Source organism: Mustela erminea, chromosome 2 (genome assembly GCF_009829155.1).
Source record: "Mustela erminea isolate mMusErm1 chromosome 2, mMusErm1.Pri, whole genome shotgun sequence".
In the NCBI taxonomy this organism is placed as follows: domain Eukaryota; kingdom Metazoa; phylum Chordata; class Mammalia; order Carnivora; family Mustelidae; genus Mustela; species Mustela erminea.
This window is the reverse complement of record NC_045615.1, coordinates 10,191,158-10,211,005: the sequence shown is the minus strand read 5'-3', so window position 1 is coordinate 10,211,005 and position 19,848 is coordinate 10,191,158. Positions and strand designations below refer to the sequence as shown.

The 19,848-nt window shown below is 38.8% G+C and overlaps 1 protein-coding gene across 2 annotated transcripts in view; it reads right to left on the bottom strand.

Moving 5' to 3' along the window:
* Positions 1–11,217: 11,217 nt before the first annotated feature.
* SAP30 (Sin3A associated protein 30) overlaps positions 11,218–19,848 on the bottom strand; it is a 76,235-nt gene continuing 67,604 nt past the window's right edge. The window contains exons 6-7 of one of the 2 annotated variants that reach the window (XM_032332223.1): positions 13,268–13,326; positions 11,218–11,263 (exon numbers count right to left, since the gene is read on the bottom strand). In XM_032332223.1, the coding sequence (XP_032188114.1) occupies positions 13,298–13,326 (29 nt within the window). In that variant the 3' untranslated portion in view covers positions 11,218–11,263; positions 13,268–13,297. The remainder of the gene's footprint in view (positions 11,264–13,267; positions 13,327–19,848) is intronic. The other variant, XM_032332225.1, reaches the window with a different exon arrangement.

The window sequence follows — 19,848 nt, the reverse complement described above, 5'->3', positions numbered from 1 at the left end:
GCTATTATATGTATAGCAGACAAAATAGACTTTAAACCTAAGTAATAACAAGAGACAAACAAATTCATTATATATTAATAAGGGGTTCAATACATCAAGAAGGTATAATAATTATAACTATATATGCACCCAACATTGGAGCACCTAAATATATAAAGCAAAAACTGAGCTTAAAGGAGAAATAACAGTAATATGATAATAGTTAATATCCTACTCTCAACAATAGATAAATCATTCAGGCAGAGAATCAATAAGGAAACAGTGAATTTAAACAATGCTATAGACCAAATAAACCTAAAAGACATATCCAGAACATTCTATCCAAAACAGCATAGTACACATTCCTCTTAACACACATAGAACATTCTGTAGGATAGATAATATGGTAGACCATAAAACAAGTCTTAGCAAATTCAAGATTGAAATTATACCAAGTATTTTCTCTGACCACAATGACATGAAACTAGAAATCACTAATAAAAGGAAAACTGGAAAATTTATAAACACATGGAAATTAAACAACATTCTCTTAATCAACCAATAGATCAACCAATTTCTTCAAAGTAATTAAAGGGTAAATAAAAAGTTTCTTAAGACAAATTAAAATGGACATACGAGAACATATAAGATGCAGCAAAAGCAATTCTAAGTGGGAAATTCATAGTAATAAAATACGTGTATTAAGGAGCATGAAAGATTCCAAATAAATGATCTAACTCTATGTCTTATGAAACTAGAAAAAGAACAAACTGAGCTGAAAGTTAGCAGAAAAAAGGAAATAATAAAGTTTAGAGAGGAACAAAGTGAAACAGAAAAATAATAAAAAAGATCAACCAAACTAAGAGTTGGTTCCTTGAAAAGATAAACAAAATTGACAAGACCTTAGTTACACTAACCAAGGAGAAAGGACAAAAGACCCAAACAACAAAATTATAAGTGAAAAGGAGATATTACAACTGATACTACAGAAATTCAAAGGATCATAATAGGCTTTTATGAACAACTATAAGCCAAAAAACTGAATAATCTAGAAGAAATGTAAAAATTCTTAGAAACATGCAATTTGCCAAGACTGAATCAGGAAGAAATCGAAAATCTGAATAGACCAATTACTAGTAAGGAGATTGAATCAGTAATCAAAATGTTCCCATCAAAGAAAAGCCCAGACAGATGGCTTCAGTGGTAAAATTTACCAAACATTTAAAGAATTAACACCAATCCTCCTCAAACTCTTCCAAAAATCAAAGAAGGGGGTACACTCCCAAAGTCAGCATTATCCTGATACAAAAACCAGAAAAGAACACTACTAGAAAGAAAAATACAGGCCAATATTTCTGATAAATATAAAAAGATTCAAAAATTCTCTTAAAAATACTAGCAAATTGAATTCAGCAGCATATTAAAAGGATCATATACTGTAATCAAGTGGGATTTACCCCTGGGACACAAAACACAGAAAACGCATTTGATAAAATTCCAGCCCACAGCTAACATCAGACTCAATGGTGAAAGGTTGAAAGCTTTTCCTCTAAGGTCAGGAACAAGACAAGAGTGCCCACTCTTGCCACTGATATTCAACATAGTATTAAAAGTCCTAGCCAGGCTTATCAAGCAAGAAAAGGAAATAAAAGTGTCAGCACTGGAAAAGAAAATGTAAAACTGTCTCTATTTGCAGATGACATAATTTTATATATAGAAAATCCTGAAGATTCAACCAAAAAACTGTTAGATCTATACAATAAATTCAATAAAATGGCAAGATATGAAATTAACATACAAAAACCAGTAACATTTCCATACACTAACAATTGATTATCCAAAAAAGAAATAAAGACATTGTCCCCATTTATAATTGTATGAAAAACAATAAAATATTTAGGAATAAATTTAATTAAGAAAGTCAAAGAGTTGTACTCTGAAAACTATAAGACATTGATGAAAGAAATCAAAGAAGATACAAAATAATGGAAATGCATCCCATGTTCATAGATTGGAAGAATTAATACTGTTAAAATGCCAATACTACTAAAAGTCACCCAGAGATTCAACTGAATCCCTATTAAGATTCTAATGACATTTTTTACAGAAATAGAAAAAACCTTCTAAAATTTATTTGGAACCACCAAAAAACTCTGAAGAACCAAGGAAATCCTGAGAAAGAACACATGAGGGGCATCACCCTTCCTGGTTTCAAGCTACCCTATAAAGCTATAGTCATTGAAACAGTATGGCACTGGCATAAAAGCAGACAAATAGATCAATGGAGCAGATGGAACAGAATTGAGAGCTCCAAAATAAACTCAATCATATATGGTCAACCAATATTTGACAAGGGAGTCAAGAATACTCAATGGTCTCTATAATAAATGGTGCTGGGCTAACTAGATATTCACATGTAGAAGAATAAAACTGGATCCATACCTTACACCACTAATAAAATATTAACTCAAAGTGGATTATAGACTTAATTGTTAGATGCGAAGCCATAAAATTTCTACAAGAAAACATAAGGATGTAGTTCCTTGACATAGGTGATGGTAATGATCTTTTGGATATGAGACCTATAGCACAAGCACCAAAGCCAAATCCAAGTAGGACTATATCAAACTAAAAAGCTCTGCACAGCAAAAGAAATCATCAAGAAAGTAAAAATACAACCTATGGAATAGAAAAAATATCTGCAAACATCTGATAAAAGGTTAATACCCAAAATATATCAAGAGCCTATACGATAGCAAAAAAAAAAAAAAAAAAATTCCCAAATAACCCAGTGAAAAAATAGGCAAAGGACCTGAAAACACATTTCTCCAAGAAGATATATGGAAAACCAACAGGTACATGAAAAGATGTTCAATATCACTTGTTCAATATCACTAGGGCAATGCACATTAAAACCACAATGAGATATTACCTCAGACCTGTTAGAATGGCCATAATGAAAAAGACAAGAGAGAACAAACCCTGGTGAGGATGTTGAGAAAAGGGAACCCGGTGCACTGTTGGTGGGATTGTAGACTGGTGCAGCCACCATGGAAAACAGTATGGAGCACCCTCAAAAACTTAAAAATGGAAATACCATATGATCTAGTAGTTTCACTTCTGGGAATGCATCCAAAGAAAATGAAATCACTAACTCAAAAGTACATCTGCACCCCCATGTATGTATGTATGTTTTATAATGTATATATGTGGGTGTGCATACACACACACACATACACACACACTATGACATACTATTCAGCCATTAAAAAAAAAAAAGGGAAATCCTACCATTTGCAACAACATGGATGGACATTGAGGGCATTATGCTCAGTGAAATAGTCATATAGAAAGAAACGAATACTGTATGATCTCACTTATATGGAATCTAAGAAAGAAAAAAATGAAAAGAACAAAAAGGACAAACTCACAGGAAAAGAGGTCAGATTTGTGGTTACCAGAGGTGGGAGGTGTGGGGAAGGGGAATTGGAGAAAGGCGGTCAAAAGGGACAAACTTCCAGCCGTAAAACAGATGACGACTAAGGATGCGATGTATAACATGATGACTAGAGCTAACACTGCTGATGATACATAGTTGAGAATCGTTAAACGAATAAATCCTATGAGTTCTCATCACAAGGAGAAAATTTTTCTCTTTTCTTTTTATTATGTTTATGTAAAAGATGGATCTGCTGTAGTAATGACAGTATATATAAATCAAACCATCATGTCGAGTGCCTTACACTTCTACAGTGACGTATGTCAATTACTTCTCAAAAAAAACACTAGGGGAAAAGGTTTAGAATTTAAAGTAATGTCAATGTAACACATGACAGATTTTAATGTGGGATTTGGTTATTCACTTCTGAGTCCTTAGAAAAAGTTTGTCTTTTAACCGGTAACCTGGTTACCTACTTTTGCTCTAAGAATGAGTGGGTCTGCAGAACCATAACTTTGATTAAACCAGTTGAACTTCTGATAGCATCCGTATCAAAACCTGAGGTTTTCGTGTTTCTTGGAATGATGTGAGATAGCAGGCTGTATGTATCAACTGAGGCAAAGTTAAATTCAACACAAAATTTGGAACTGTGCTTTCCTTATGCTCATTTGCACAGTCTGTTTTTTGTTTCTTCGTTTAATCTGTGTTCCACTTTGTCTTTTCCTGCAATTAAGATTAAAGTAGCCAGACAGGGATGTCTAAATCATTTATCTTTAATATGTAAAGGGACAGATTGTCATCAGCCTACTTCAAAGATATCATATCCTTGGGGCCCCTGGGTGACTCAGTTGGTTGAATGGTTTTCTTCTGCTCAGGTTGTGATCCTGGGGTCCTGGGAGGGAGCCCCACATCGGGCTCCCTGCTCAGTGAGGAGCCTGCTTCTTCCTCTCTCTCTGCCCACCCCCCAACTTGTACTCTCTCTCAAATAAATAAATAAAATAAATAAAATCTTTAAAAAAATTTTTATTTATTTATTTGAAGACAGAGATCACAAGTAGGCAGAGGCAGGCAGAGAGAGAGAGGGGAGCAAGCTCCCTGCTGAGCAGAGCCCAATGTGGGGCTCAATCCCAGGACCCTGAGATCATGACCTGAGCCGAAGGCAGAGGCTTTAACACACTGAGCCACCCAGGCTCCCATAAATAAATAAAATCTTTAAAAAATAAATAAAAATAATAAAAGATATCATATCCTAACTCAAACAAAATAAGTCTTTGGAAATTCCTGGCTTCTGCTACAATTTTTTTTTCCCTCTTTTCTTTTTAGTTAATGTATGACCCTAACAAGTTACCCCTCTAATTGGATGTTTGCTCAGGCAGTTAAAAAATAGAGTTAACAAGAAAAGCAAGTGAGTTAATAGGCCCTTTTGTTTTTCTTAACTAGGCACAACTTAAAATCTAAATGTTAAATTACAGAACATTATTACCAAATCTCTTATTTGATGACATGTGTGGCTAAATGCTTAGGCCTTTTTGTGTGTAGAGGTTATTGCATTAAATAGTGCTGGACAATATAAGTTGGTATATATCTTATTAAACACACTATTGAGCAAATGAAGTTAAAAAACAAGGAAAGAATGTCCAAGCTGTTCTGTTTTGCCATGGAGTATGTGTGTGTGTGTGTGTGTGTTGTTTATTTTCTTTTGGATGGCTTACATAGTAAATTGTTCTAAAATTGCGGAATAACAGGACTGCATACTCTGAGAAGCAAGGGAAGTGTTTGCTTCTTTTCTAAAGTAAGTCGGCAGAGAGCATTTGGTAAGAAAAGGACAATGAAAACAGTCTATGTTAACATAAAGACAGGCTGCTTTTTATGTCCTCCTGGACTCTACAGAGAAGAATTCCACCCTCATGACTGAGCAATGAATGTTTCTAGTTAATTTAGGCATGTGGACAAAACAAAACAAAACAAAAAGGGAGAAGAGAAAGCCAGCAACAGGCTTGTACCGCTAACTAACTTAGCAGTCTTTAGAGATGTTTAAATAAGTGAAGCAATTAAACACACACACACACACACACACACACACAACTGGGAGGCTAAGAAGCAAACTGGAGAACAATACTGAAAATGCGCACATCAAAGCAGTTGTCACATCTACATGAAGCCTGTGAAGGTAGTGGTTCAGCCCAGCTATGAGGGGTCCTGTAAGTGCTAGTCTCTCACCAGGACTCAAATACACTGAAAAACAAACACATCCACAAGTGGTCTGTGTACAGATGTGTACGCAACTTCAAGTTGACCTACCACACATATACAAATAGCTTGTGCACTTTTGGGAATGCTATGCTTTGACACAGAAAAGAACGCACAGAGAACAATTGTTGTGCTTCGGTGTGGAGGTGAACTTTGATGGAACTTAGTAAAACACAGAACATTTATTACTGTGATGAATGGCTCTCTGGGGAGTCATTTCCATGCCCTCCCAGCTGGAGTAGAGGGCTGCAGTGACAGCACTGGGTAAGAAAGGGAAGGAACAATAGGTTCTGTGAGTTCAAGAAGCTGAGGTTGCCCTCCCAGAGTGGGTGGTATAAGCATCAGTCCTAAGCAGCACATAATTCAGAGGGGAGTGATGGATTCTTGTGGAATGTGGAAATAACAAAGAGGGTAAAAAGAGAGCAAATTAGGAAAGTGCACTTGAATCACCCAAAGTGCTGAGGATTTTTTGTGTCAACAGATTCCACGATTGAAAAGCCACAAGACTGGTGAGTTCCCTGATCAAATCCAGGACCCACCATCCCAAGCAACCCAACAATATTCATCCAAACTGGATGTCACTGCAACTGGCCAACTGGAGCAGCTGAAAAACAAGTATCCCTTCCACCCCTTTAAATAATTATTTATTCATTTGTATAAGTTTTTAAAAAATTGCAATACAGTTAAATCAGCATGTCTGGTTCACTTCCGTTCCTTCGCTGTGCAACCTAGGGGCAGGGAAGGCTTCAGTTTCTCTGTCTTCCCTCTGTCCAAGGTGTAAAGGTATCTGCTGTACTAACTAAACTGCAAATGCGACATTATCCTTGCTTTTCTCCATCTTAACGGATTTTGCATCCTTTCTCCTGGCCTTGAGCAAAAAGTTCTTGATTTCCTCAACTTTGCTAGTTTTGACTAGGAGGCTCATAGGGAGGGAGAAAGGACTTGCACGGCCAGATAGATGCCCTTTTTCACCTTTTCTACAAAACGTTTTTAAAAATACTGATGTTCACCCAGGGGCTCCTGGGTGGCTCAGTCAGTTAAGCGGCCGCCTTTGGCTCAGGTCATGATCCTAAGGCGCCGTGATGGAGTCCTGCTTGAGCTCCCTGCTCAGTGGGGAGTCTGCTTCCCACATCCCCTCTGCCTGCTTCTCCTGCTGCTTGTGCTCTCTTGGTCAAATCAATAAATAAGATCTTTAAAATAAAATAAAATACTGAAGCTCTCTAAGCAAGAAAACTGAGGCCAAGTTAAATGAGACTCTTGCTGCTCACCTTGGCTATGTTCTTTCATTTATTTCATTGTCCATTTACTTGAGAAGCTCCTGGCAGGACCTGTGGACACGGATGGCTGTTTATTTCAGAAGTCAGATGCCTGGCCACTGTCTCTTAGAATCCCAGGAAGGTAACGACTTGGGGGAAAACTCTGCACCGATTGTGAAAGACCCACTTGTAACTTAGAATCGCAGCACCCTGACCGCAGCCCCCCCCCAACCCCCCTACCCTGGAGCCCTCACAAGCAGACAGAAATGGTGTCGTGGTGTGGAAACAACCTGTCAGAACTGCCTTGGTTCTGAGGTTCCATGATTGATTTGGACACTGGGTGGAGATGATCAAAAGCCCTTAAAAATCAGCCGTGGAGGGAAGCTCCATTGTCTTTTGTCTCTTGCAGCCCAGGGTTTCCCTGCTGCCCCCTGCTAGGATAGAGAGCTGTCAGCACCAAGGCTCCTAGCTCAGACTTTTTATGGGGCGGGGGGGGGGGGGGGGGGGAGCCAAACACTGGATTTTGAATCTAAGTTCTAAAAACAAATTAGAACATTTGTATTCTATATAATAATGGATACTAAATGTCCATTATCAGAATCTCTTGATCATATGGTACTTTCCAAAAATAACAGTGCCAGGAGCCCAACCCAGTAGAGTCTGAATCCCTGGTCCTGGGGTCAAATTTGGCCATCTGAAATTTTAATGACCTCCCAGATGATTCTAATGATTGGCCAAATTTGAGACACAGAGATTTAGTTATTTTTTTTAAACCAAATATTTTTAAATGTATCCCTAGAGATTCCACGAGAACATATGCTTGCATTTTCAATATTCTAATTCCAATACCCTACCAAGTCACACTATCTCTTTCCAGTGTCTTGGAATGGTTCGTCTGTGTTTAAAATTATGGCAAATATGGCCCTGCAGAAAGGTTGCATTTCATTACATTTTTACTAAAATTGCTGAGTAACTTAATAGATGAAAAAAGGAGTTCATAATTCTATTTTAATAACACCCCAGAATGTATCCTATTATTTCAAGGGGTACTTATGAAATTTTCAAAATGAAACTTCTTTGAGTTCCCTTGAATTTCTAAAGTCTGAAAACCACTGCTTTAGATTCAAGGCAAGACCTCCACTGCCTCTTCTAACCACTCTCCCAGCCTCCCTCCATCTCCAAAGGCACTCCTGTGGAGGAGAAGCTCTCATGGGCATTCTTTTTTCCACTGAGGTCCGGTCAGGAAAATAGATACCACACTAGATGTTTTAAGAGAGAGAATTTGATATGGGAATTTTTTTTTGCAGATGTTGGAGAGCTCAAAAACAGCACAAAGGAACACTAAGATAACAGAGTTAGGTGGCCAGCGGCTTTCTACTCTTGGGGAAGAAGCTGGAATTTCCAGAGCTGGAAGTTGGGGGAGAGCCCCATGGAGGTGGGACCCAGGGCTTAGGGTGGGGCCCTGACAAGCCACTCTTGCTATGTGGGTGCTCTGAGGAGAGGCCTCTTGGATTTGGAGCTCTGACTCAGAAGGGGGCCCCTACCTAGAGCCACAGCTACCTCACCTCAGACTCCAATGAGGCTCTGCGAGTGTGGAGAGAAGGTGAAGACAGCAATGAATTACTGGTGCCAAGTGAAAGGCCACTGATAGGGTGGTATCTAGAAACAGCCCACAGAAAGGAAGAAGGAAAAGCCCTATCCCTTTCTCCTGCTGCCCAGTCTCTCTCAAGGGTATCCCAAAAGGAAGCCAGATGAACTAAAGAAAACTGTGCTCTCCAGGGTCTTGGCCCTGCACCACAAAGTGGAGTAGAGTAGGGAAGGTTTGGAGCTGGGGGATAGTATGGTAGTCAAGCACAGCAACAAACAATCTCTTTTTCTCTTTTAAAGATTTTATTTATTTACTTGACAGACAGAGATCACAAGTAGGCAGAGAGGCAGGCAGAGAGAGAGAGGAAGGGAAGCAGACTCCGCGCTGAGCAGAGAGCCGGATGCGGGGCTGGATCCCAGGACCCTGGGATCATGACCTGAGCCGAAGGCAGAGGCTTTAACCCACTGAGCCACCCAGGCACCCCAACAAGCAATCCCTTTTGAGTCGAGAGCCGTGAAACTTGCATTGGCAGGAACAAGTTTAAAAGTTTTTGTTTCCAAAACAAACTGGTCAAATAATTTTTAGAAAAGTATAATCCACTCTTGAAGTGTCACAATGCCCATTAGTATATTAAAGGAACTGAAAAGTCTTGCAGTAAAGAAACCTGCTTTATTTTGTTTAATTAGCTATTCCTAAAGTGTATTTAGTGTGAATGCCTTATTTTTTCAGATATAAGATTCTTCAGAACATACAAACTGGATTGTGAATGCTGCTCTAAAAAAAAAAAAAAAAGGCATTACTTAAGTCTAAACTGTTTTCTTATCTGTTAGTTTCTAAAGCTGGGAAAAAAAGGACACATCCAAGTGAAATAGGAAGACAAATAGAATTCTATCTGTAAAGGATTAGATCTACTTCTCTTTCATGTTTCCTGATATCCGTAAAAGGAACATCCTCCTCCGCCTTTAAGCAAACTGTTAGGAAAAGAATTCCTCACTCAACCCCCAGAAGACTCACTAACTATGACTTGTAACAGAAACCACCAGCCTCAACAAAATCTGAAGGAGACAGGGGAGTGTTGCAGGAAACTGTATGAATCATCTCAAGAGCCCTGGGATACCAACTGCCCTTAAATACACAGGGTAGCTGGAAAATTACCCCGGGGGCAAAGAACGACTCTGTATTTAAGGTGATAAAAAGAAACTCTGTTCCTTTTAGGATTATGGTTATTTCTACGCTGCCCATGTCTGCCTCTGGCTGGAAGAGGCGTCTGACTGGAACCCCGGACCCAGACTGAGTGTGAAGCACAGATTACAGCCCGGTCAACTTTGGGCGTGGGTCTGAGGCCACCAGGTGGCGGATACAGACGAGTGGGGAGAAAAGTCTGTCTGCAAAGGTGGGTGCTGAGAGGAAAGGAACAGCCAAGGGGGGAGGGAGAGGGAAGGAGAGAGAGAGGGAAGGAAGGAGGAGGCCACGGAAGAGAAGGCGGAGGAGGGTAGGGGAAGAAGAAGGGAAAGGAGTGGGGAATGGAAAGACGGTGGGAGAGAGGAAGGAAGGAAGGAATTAAAAATACCTGCCTGATGATTTTCCAGTTTCCTTGGGGACTGACTCTAAATTACCCCTATTTAACTAGAATGTTTCATTCTATAACACCACAATGTCCAACTAATATGAGTGTCTCCTCAAGTTATGCTACTCTGGCTTTTACCTTTGAGTTGGATTTTGTTCATGAAGACAGCTGATTCTTGTCTGGAAATCTGGAAATTTCTTAAGCAAAAGCAGTTTAAATTAATTCTATCTATTCCATTCCTTATCCCTGAAACAGGTCCCAAAATGTTCCAAGCAACTGACTGTGAATGTCAGTAGCCACCACATGACTTGAGCACACTTCCTTGCATCGTGACGTGCTATCTACAGATCTGACATGATATTCAATCATAATAGGATATGATATTCAGACCCAGTTCTGGTTCTGAGAAAGTTTTTTCTGTCCCATTCATTTGGAAGCTGATCAGTTGAGACAGAAGACTCTGATAGTTGTGTCTCCAACAACAACATGACATAGGACAGATGTTCTTGAGACAGAGAAAGGAGAAACCAAGCCTAGTCAAAAATGTACAATTCTAGGGATTAAAATCTACAAAGGCACCTGTCTGGCTCAGTTGGTAAAGTGTGTGTCTCTTGACCTCAGGGTTGTAAGTTTGAGTCCCATGTTGGGTATAGAGATTACTTAAATATAAAGCGTTTTTAAAAATAAAATAAAATAAAATAAGATCTCTTATTCACATCTTAGCAGACACATTCTCCTTCTGAAATTACATTTCTTTCACTGTATCTTGCTTCACTTCATAGCCAAAACAACATTTCTGAATACTGCCCCAAATCGCAGTCCCCTTTGAAGGTGACATACAAAGGGTTCCATCTCCCATTTATATTCTCTTGCCTTAAAGAACACCACAACCTTCACCTCCTAAATTCACTGGTTTTCTCTTGCTTCCCTTTTATTTGGTTCTCACTCTTTCCACCCTTTTGGAATTAGTCTGCTTTCCAAACCTGACTTCAGCTGGAATACAAATTCGAACTTCCCTTTGCACACTGGCCTGGAGTTGAAGGCTAGCAGCTGTGCCCCTTCCCAGTGAGGCTTGCTCATGGAGACCCAGCACTCGTAAGAAGGAATATTCTGAAAATAACATGGAGTCCCCTCTTACCCATAAGCAGAACTCTGGTCCTGGGTTATTTCATAAGTAAAACATCCTGCAAAAGAACACACAAATTAACCCCTTGATAGGCCAGAAAAAGTTACCCTTAATAAATATTTTAATAGTGTTTGTTTCTTCTCCTTAATAGTTTTAAATTTTTGTAATCTATTTCTGAAGTTTTTAGGGTCTAAGAAATTGATTGTGATTACTATTAAGGATTCTGGATTGCTGCTTCATGTTCCTTGTAATTTAGAACTGTGAGTTCGTGTTTGGTGGCACTTTATCTAGAGGAATCCTGTGCAGTGTTGAAAATATGTCTTTCTAGAGAAGACTTTTAGTTATTTTTATTGAGGGCACGGGTATTGTTATTAGCCTGAGGTTGTTTTTATTTGTTAGAGAATGTAGGCCTTTCGGAAGGTGTAAATTCTAACCTCAAATTTGCGTGAGGGGAGCCTGAGGTCTTCAGATTTTTCTTCATAGTCTCAGGATTTTCCTTCCTTTCCCCCGTCCCCATTAGATCAGGCTAAACAAAAGAATTTGCTTTAAACCTCCCTTTGGGAGAAGCTAAACATTTTCAGTTCTCTTTCACAGATAAAGTCATTCAAGTGTTCTTTACAGTCTTTGATCCAAATTTCTGCCCTTCATAGACCCAAAAATGTGTCTCCTGTACTTTCATAGCCATTAAAACTCAAACACATTATTAACAAGACTGGTAAAGGGGCACCTGGGTGGCTCAGTGGGTTAAAGCCTCTGCCTTCAGCTTGGGTCATGGTCTCAGGGTCCTAGGATAGAGCCCCGCATGGGGCTCTCTGCTCAGCAGGGAGCCTGCTTCCCCTACTATCTGTGCCTGCCTCTCTGCCTGCTTGTTATCTCTCTCTGTCAAAATAAATAAATGGAATCCTAAAAAACAAAAACAAAAACAGAACAAAACAAACAAACAAAAAAACAAGACTGGTAAAAAAATAAATCCAGAATAGTCAAGAAGAAGTCACTTCTGAAAACGGATTTGCTTGGTAACCACTTTTGATCCCTTATAGACTTATATCTTCTTAGGCAAAATGAAAAGATTTTGCAGTTATCTGCTGGCCTCTATCAACAGAAACAATATGGAGAGTGCAGCACCCCTTTCTGTACACCTCTCACAAATATTGTTCCTAAGCTTTCTGGTACTCTCCAAAACAAAACAGATATAATGAATGCTTCCTTATGAGAAAGGTTCTTTGGAATCAGCTTTGAGAAAGAAGAAAGAAAGACAGAAAGACAGAAAGGGAAGGAAGGGAGATTCTTTTTTTGTTGTTTTTTTAAAAAGATTTTATTCATTTATTTGACAGAGAGAGATCACAAGTAGAGAGGCAGGCAGAGAGAGAGAGAGAGAGAGGAAATCAGGCACCCCGCTGAGCAGAGAGCGCGATGTGGGACTTGATCCCAGGACCCTGGGATCATGACCTGAGCTGAAGGCAGCGGCTTAACCCACTGAGCCACCCAGGTGCCCAGGAGGGGAGATTTCTTATCTGCAAAAAAATCTATGCTCTTCCTGGGAAAATCAGGATTTAGACCTTAAATCTAAGATTTAAAACTCTCTCCATTTTCAATTTTTCTTTGGCTTGACCTAAATGGAAATCTTTGAGTGGGAAAATTATAAGACCATGTCTTTATAACTCTAAAATTAACTTCCAAATTGATCAATTTAATCAAACTCAACCATCCATTAAATATATATATATACACACACACACACTGAGTAAGATTATTTAGAAAAGAATTATTTTGAAAAATTGCCTAGGGTAATGCAAATCTCATTTGCTGGATAGAATATCCATAAGTCCTTATGAATTTGAAAACTGTTAGCAATGCAATTGCTGTCATAATTTTACAGATCTTCTTAGGAATGGTATTACTTAGCCTTTCTTGGGCATCTATTTTACTGATTACCAATACAGAGAGTATTTGGATCTAGCCTAAATTCTTCCTTCTGCAAATCAAACATATTTCCTCTTGTTCTACTCTTAATGGAGACCAGATTCTTACATAATAACCCTTCATCTTCTTGAAGACTCACCCTCTCAGCCATGCATTCCACTGCATTGTCTTAGTTACCCAGCCGCCATGGAGGATATCCTGAAGGGAAAAGTTCAAGATCAAACGAGATGTCTCTCTTCATGAAAGAGCAAATACAATTTTCTCCTTTCTAGTTTTATTAACAGTGAAAATTTCTCTTCAAATAACACTCTAAAACCAAACGTGCACAGAAAATATATCACTTTTAAATCCCATAGAGACTTGAAAATGTTACTATAGTAAACATTTTCCAACTAACACTGTTTGTAGAAAAATTATATTCTGTGTTTTCCTGTCATCAGAATGTGGCAGATTCTCTAATGACTCTGTTTGCTCTACAAACATAATAATTCAGACTGTTTCTGGCACAAATTATATTGTTCAAGGGTAAACTTTCATTCTGTATCTCCCTTTAACTCTGTTTTCAAAGTGAGGTAGAACCCAGCGTTAATCAATTCAAAATCAATCAATCTGGATAATTAAATTCTATGCCCTTCATTCACCATCTACCTATATCCCTGCTCTTTCCCAGCTCCACCCCAAATACATGCATAAATATAAAGCCTTTTCTTCTCAATAATTGATTCTTATATCTTATACATATACTATATCTTATATCTTATAAGATACATATATATCTTATAAGATATATATATACTTATATATAGTATATATATATACTTATATATATGTATATACTTATATACATATACTATATCTTATATCTTATAAGATACATATATATCTTATAAGATATATATATACTTATATATAGTATATATATATACTTATATATATATGTATATACTTATATACATATATATAAGTATATATATATACTATATATAAGTATATATATATATATATATATATATACTATATCTTATATCTTATACATATACTATATATTCATACATTTTCCCCATATAGACCCTCTCTTTATAGGTCTATTAATCCCAGAGAGTAACCATGTATTTATAAGATCATCACAAAGAACAAAAGGTAAAACTATCAATAGTAAGTATACAATCGCTACTTAAGTACTTCTCACAACCAAAGATTTCCATTAGGTACTTTATATAAGTTACCATATTTCATTCCTTTAGGAACCTGTTATGAGTTGAATTGGATTCCTTCCAAATAGATACATTAGAATCTTAACTCCTACGACCTCAAAGTGTGATCTTACCTGAACATAGGATCTTTACAGGGATAAGTGGGTTAAAGTGAGGGCATTAGGATGGGTCCTAACCCATTAGGACAAGTATGATTATGGAAGGGGGGAAATTTGGACACAGAGACACACATATGGGGAGAACACCACGTGAATATAAAGATAGACATCCACAGTCTGAGGAGGAAGTCCTGAGACACATCCTTCCTTCAGAGCCCTCAGAAGGATTCAACCTTGCCAATACCTCAATTTCAAACTTGCAAACTCCAGATCTGTGAGAGAATAAATTTCTGCCATTTAAGACACCCCGTTTGTGGTACTGTTGTATAGCAGCCCTGGAAAACTGAAGCACAACCCTACAATTCAAGTCTTAGGCTCTTTTTGTAAACAAGGAGACTGAGGACTAGGAAGATTAAGGCCTTCCCCAGAGTCACACTGGCAGTAAGAGCTGGGCTGTCATTTAACAAAGCTCTGCTTTGCTCGAAAGCCTGGGTCCTTTCCTCTATATCACGCTGTCTCCAAATTTAAGTTGTTAGCTACTTTTTTTCATCCATGTATCTAAGAAAGTACCCACAAACACACACATTGTATATGGACTTACAGACTATACCTAAAATGGTATAGTCAAAGTATTTCTATATTGTTTTTCCTGAGGAGAACTTGCTGAAGACCATTTCACCATGTTTCAGGAGTTACTACAGAAAGCTTAAGATGTAGAAGAACCATTGACCTGGTCTGGGAAAGGCAAGATTATTCACTGGTGCTAAGGGCATCAGTCACCTTGCTCTGGACATTAATTGGCAATTGGAAAGTTATGAGTGGGAGGGCATTAGGATGGTGGGAGACTTTGTCCTTTCCTGACTAATTGAGGTTGGATATGGGGAATACAAGGAAATCTTTGATTAATTTTCCTGGGACAGAGCCCCATTTCAAGTTGAGAGGGACACGCAGTAAGATACCCAGAGGGCAAGTGGTTAAAAAACAAAGATCTGAGAGGAAAGAAGAATTTCCCAACTTGTAACAGCTCCTCCAGCCAAACTCTGGACCAATGGCCAGCTATGCCAAGAAAGGAGCTATTGCCTATGGAGGAGTGGATTGTCCACTCCATGAAGGTGTCTGGCCAACGTGGCAAATGGGGACTGAATTTCAGTCTGCATTCCCCCTACCAAGCTGTCTGCCATGGAGTTGTTCTGTGCCTTGTTAGCAAAAGGAGCATCCTTTTCTAATTCACACAAAGGCATTGTAAGTGTTACCTGCGGCCCAAGAAATCATTACCTCAACATCAGAGCATTTATATCAGACCCTCAGATCACTCCTCTGTTCTGGGGAGTAGAACAGAGCTTGTTGGTTATTGTAGAATCAGAAAATAGTATTATATAAACATAATAGTTTTATGCTTTTGAGACTTTATTTCTTTTGAAGTTTTTGGTGTTGTTGTTGTTGCTATTATGGGAAAGTTCCCATTTTTCAGCTAGAGAACTAAAGAAATACAATTCTTACTTTTCCTTTTTTCAGATTAAATTTTGAAGTGCTGGGGCTCACCAGTTGGTAAGATCTACATATGAGACCCAGCTCTGCTGTGCAAATTGGGCCAATTAACTTCCTAAGTCTCATTTTCCTCACTGGAAAATGCAAGTTTGTTCATTCACCCAACATATACTTTCTAGGTGGCTACTATGTGCCTGGTATTGTTTTAATATTCCCAGGGCAAGGTCCATATTCTTATGGAGATTAAATTCTAGATTTGGGGGGGTGCCTGGGTGGCTCAGTGGGTTAAGCCTCTGCCTTTGGCTCATGTCATGATCTCAGGGTCCTGGGTTCGAGCCCCACATCAGGCTCTCTGCTCAGCAGGGAACCTGCTTCCCCCTCTCTCTCTCTGCCTGCCTCTCTGCCTACTTGTGATCTCTGTCAAATAAATAAATAAAATCTTTTAAAAAAATTCTAGATTGGGGTGGGAGGAAAGGGAAAAGACAGACAAGAAGCTAAAATATAGGTATAATTTAATAGACAAAATTTCTCCCCTCACAAATACATCAGTATGGATTTCTCTTTTGCATTCCTTGGTATCCTCTCAGAGCCATTTATCTATCAAGTAGTTGGGGAGGAGATACAGTAATGGAGCTGGAACACAAAATGATTTAAAGAGTATTTAGTTGCTAACATCCAAATAGGACCTCTAAATCTGCAGCCGGATAGTAATCTGTGAAACCCAGGTGGTTTTTTAGCAAACCCAATGACTGACTGACGAGATTATAGAGTTTTACCTATACCTGGAGTAATGAGGAAGAGGATATGAGGTGCAGGAAGTTGAAAATCAGAGTAAGAAAGGGGAGGAGAAGAGGAAGTCATACAGCAGTGTTTTTGTTCTCTGTGCTCATTGCCTTGGGCAGAACCTCAAACACCTGCACGGGTGTGGAGAAGCTGGAGGACATCCGGGTTTGTGGCTCACTCCCACAGAGGCAGCGCAGGAAGCCTCCCAGATAGGGTTGCCAGATAAACTACAGAAAGTCCAGTCAAATTGGAATTTCAAATAAACAATAAATAATTTTAATGTAAGTACCCTCCACCCCAGGAATATTTGGAATATACTTTCACTGTTTTGTTTTGCCCCCACCCCCCAGTTTATCTGAAATTCAAATTTAGCTGGGCTTTCTGTATTTTTATTTGTGAACTCTGGCAACCTTACCTGGGGAGAACTTTTAGCTTGGGGTCCCTGCCCCCACTGGCATGGAAGTGATGGCTCAGGAGTGTTGATAGCTAGACCTAAGGAAGTATGCTTTAAAAATATATATAATAATAATATTTTACTTATTTGAGAGAGAGAATGCTAAGGAGAGCAAGAGAGAGCACAAGTTGGGGGTATGGAGAGGGAGAAGCAGAGTCCCACTGAGGAGAGACCCCGCCAAGGGGCTCAGTCCCAGGACCCAGAGATCATGACCTGAGCAGAAGACACATGCTTAACTGACTGAGCCACCCAAGCGCCCCCAAAGGAAGAATTCCTCTTCCACATGTAAAGCTCTTGGATTGACCCTGAACACAGTAGTCTCTCAATAAATCCTTAATTAACTAATTAGTTAATTAATTAAAACCCAATCAATTTTGCCTTCTGGTTATTACCATATCTAACCAGAAGTTGATTATAACTTAATACCATATGAAACTACCAGTGAGCATAAGTCATATTTTTAAAAAAAAATTAATGTGAGAATTAATACCCACTCTAAATGCACATGTGCTTTATTATTCCAGTCTCACAAAGCATATGAAAACCACAGCTGTTGATAATGCTTTTGATTTGCCAGATCCTGTAACAGTCCACTTACTTTGCCTTGAACATGGCATTTGTACCACATTAAAGTTTGGCAAGCTTAATCTTTGCTAACCACTGGCAAATGTGAACATGCTATAAAACATAAAAATATATTTCAGCCAAAGCCATTATCAGGTATATATTTGTTTGGATTTGACTAAGAACCTCTAATTTGTTCATGTGTACTTGGCATCTTTACATTCTTTGTGGTGATTAGGCTTGCAATGAATATATTACATGCTTAACAGTCAACTAGAGCTCTCAGTGCAATGGAGGAGGAAGGGAGAGAGAAGAGGAAGAAAGTTCTTTTTCACTTCTGTTGGAGTGAGAATGAACCTCCATAAACTCTTAGAGAAAACTCTTCCAGTGGCCACTCTGGCCCATCTGCCCATCCGACCTGCCCCCTACTAAAAATATTTTTGAGTAGTTTGTGTATTCTCTTTCATATGACCATCTTAAGAGAATCTACCTTTGTATGTATCTGGCCAACAAGCCTCAGAAAAAAATTATGTTTTCTGGCTATTGACCAACACAAAACTCAAGAAAACCTTCATCTCTAATATTCAAACCCAGTGGAGTTCTTCAGTCTGGAAATCCACACCACCCCTAAAGGCAGAAGAGGTGTAGGTGATATATGATCTTGAGATTATTGTTCTGATTTGCTCATCCCCTCATTTAGACAAAGACAGCCAGAGCACCGTCATATTCCCTCCACAAAGGACATCATAGAAAAATTTTCATCAGGCCCCCATCTATGCCCTCCAAATTTTAGTCACCTCAAAACCTTTCATATATGGCATCTCATATTTATCTCAGGACATGCTGTAAAGTAGGAAAGGTGGGAATTATGTAATTATTATTTTCATTGTGCAGAATCTATGGGAAAGGAAACGTTTCATGGCAGGACCAGAATTAACATCCAATTAATTTAGCTTTCTATCCATGCCTACCTTTCAGTATCTTAGTGAACCACACTGTATGCATATTTTCCAAATGGACACACGTAACAAAAGAGGAACACTGAAGATAAATGTACCCACATCCCGGGTTTAAGTTGGATTTAGTTCTATCAAGGAAACACAACAAATCAACCCTCTCAGATAAACTAAAGCAAAACAGAGAAAGAGCTCCTTTGCCTAAAAGTGATTACTCGTTCATATATGCAGTACCGAGCTTCTACTAAATTCTAGGTGCTATCTTTGACATTGTTTACTTCACAGAGTGAGTGAGCTAACAAGTAGAACTACTTATCACAAGACCTGACATGTGGGAGGTAACCAATAACAGCAAATTTCCTTCCTCCACAAATTTTCATCCTTGAATTAATCAATCAGACCAATATGCAAACTGTAGAAAATGATTTGCTTCCAATCCAGTATCATTCCTTTAAACCCTTCCTCTATGCAGATGCATACTGTGACATTTAGGCCTGAGCTATTAAGCCAGGGAGACTAAAACACACTCTGGCAGCAACATGATTTGTGATTCTTAGCTTGCCATTTTGTGCTGTAAAAGAGGAGAGGAAAAGTCAGTCAAGTGTTCTAGTATTAATAGGCTATATCCATAAACACACACACACATACACACTTCTGGAAAGCTGTGTTCTTAATCTAGGCAATGGCTTTGTCATTGAAAATAAGCATTTACTATCTTCTCTGGCTGTTTGACCAAATGTAACTTTTATTTACAAGCAATTTATATAAAGAAACATAACCTTGAAACCAACACTTTCTGCTCCATCTTGCATCCTTTTTACCTCTCTCTCTTTTTAAGATTTAGTTAGAGAGAGAGAGAATGAGAGAGTGCACATATGTGGGGGGAGGGTCAGAGGGAGAGAATCTTCAAGCATACTCCCCACTGTCAACTGGGGAGCCCATCTCAGGGCTTGATGCCACAGACCCATGAGATCATGACCTAAGCCCAAACCGAGAATCCAGCACCCAACTGAGTCACCCAGAAGCCCCTTGCATCCTATTTTCTATTTCTATTTGCTCCCACCTGCCCCCCCATCCCCCACACTTGGCTCTCAAGACTAGGTCATATATGGGGGAGAAACCAATCCGAGGCATTATCAGCTTTTACCTTTCAGTGGTTTTCA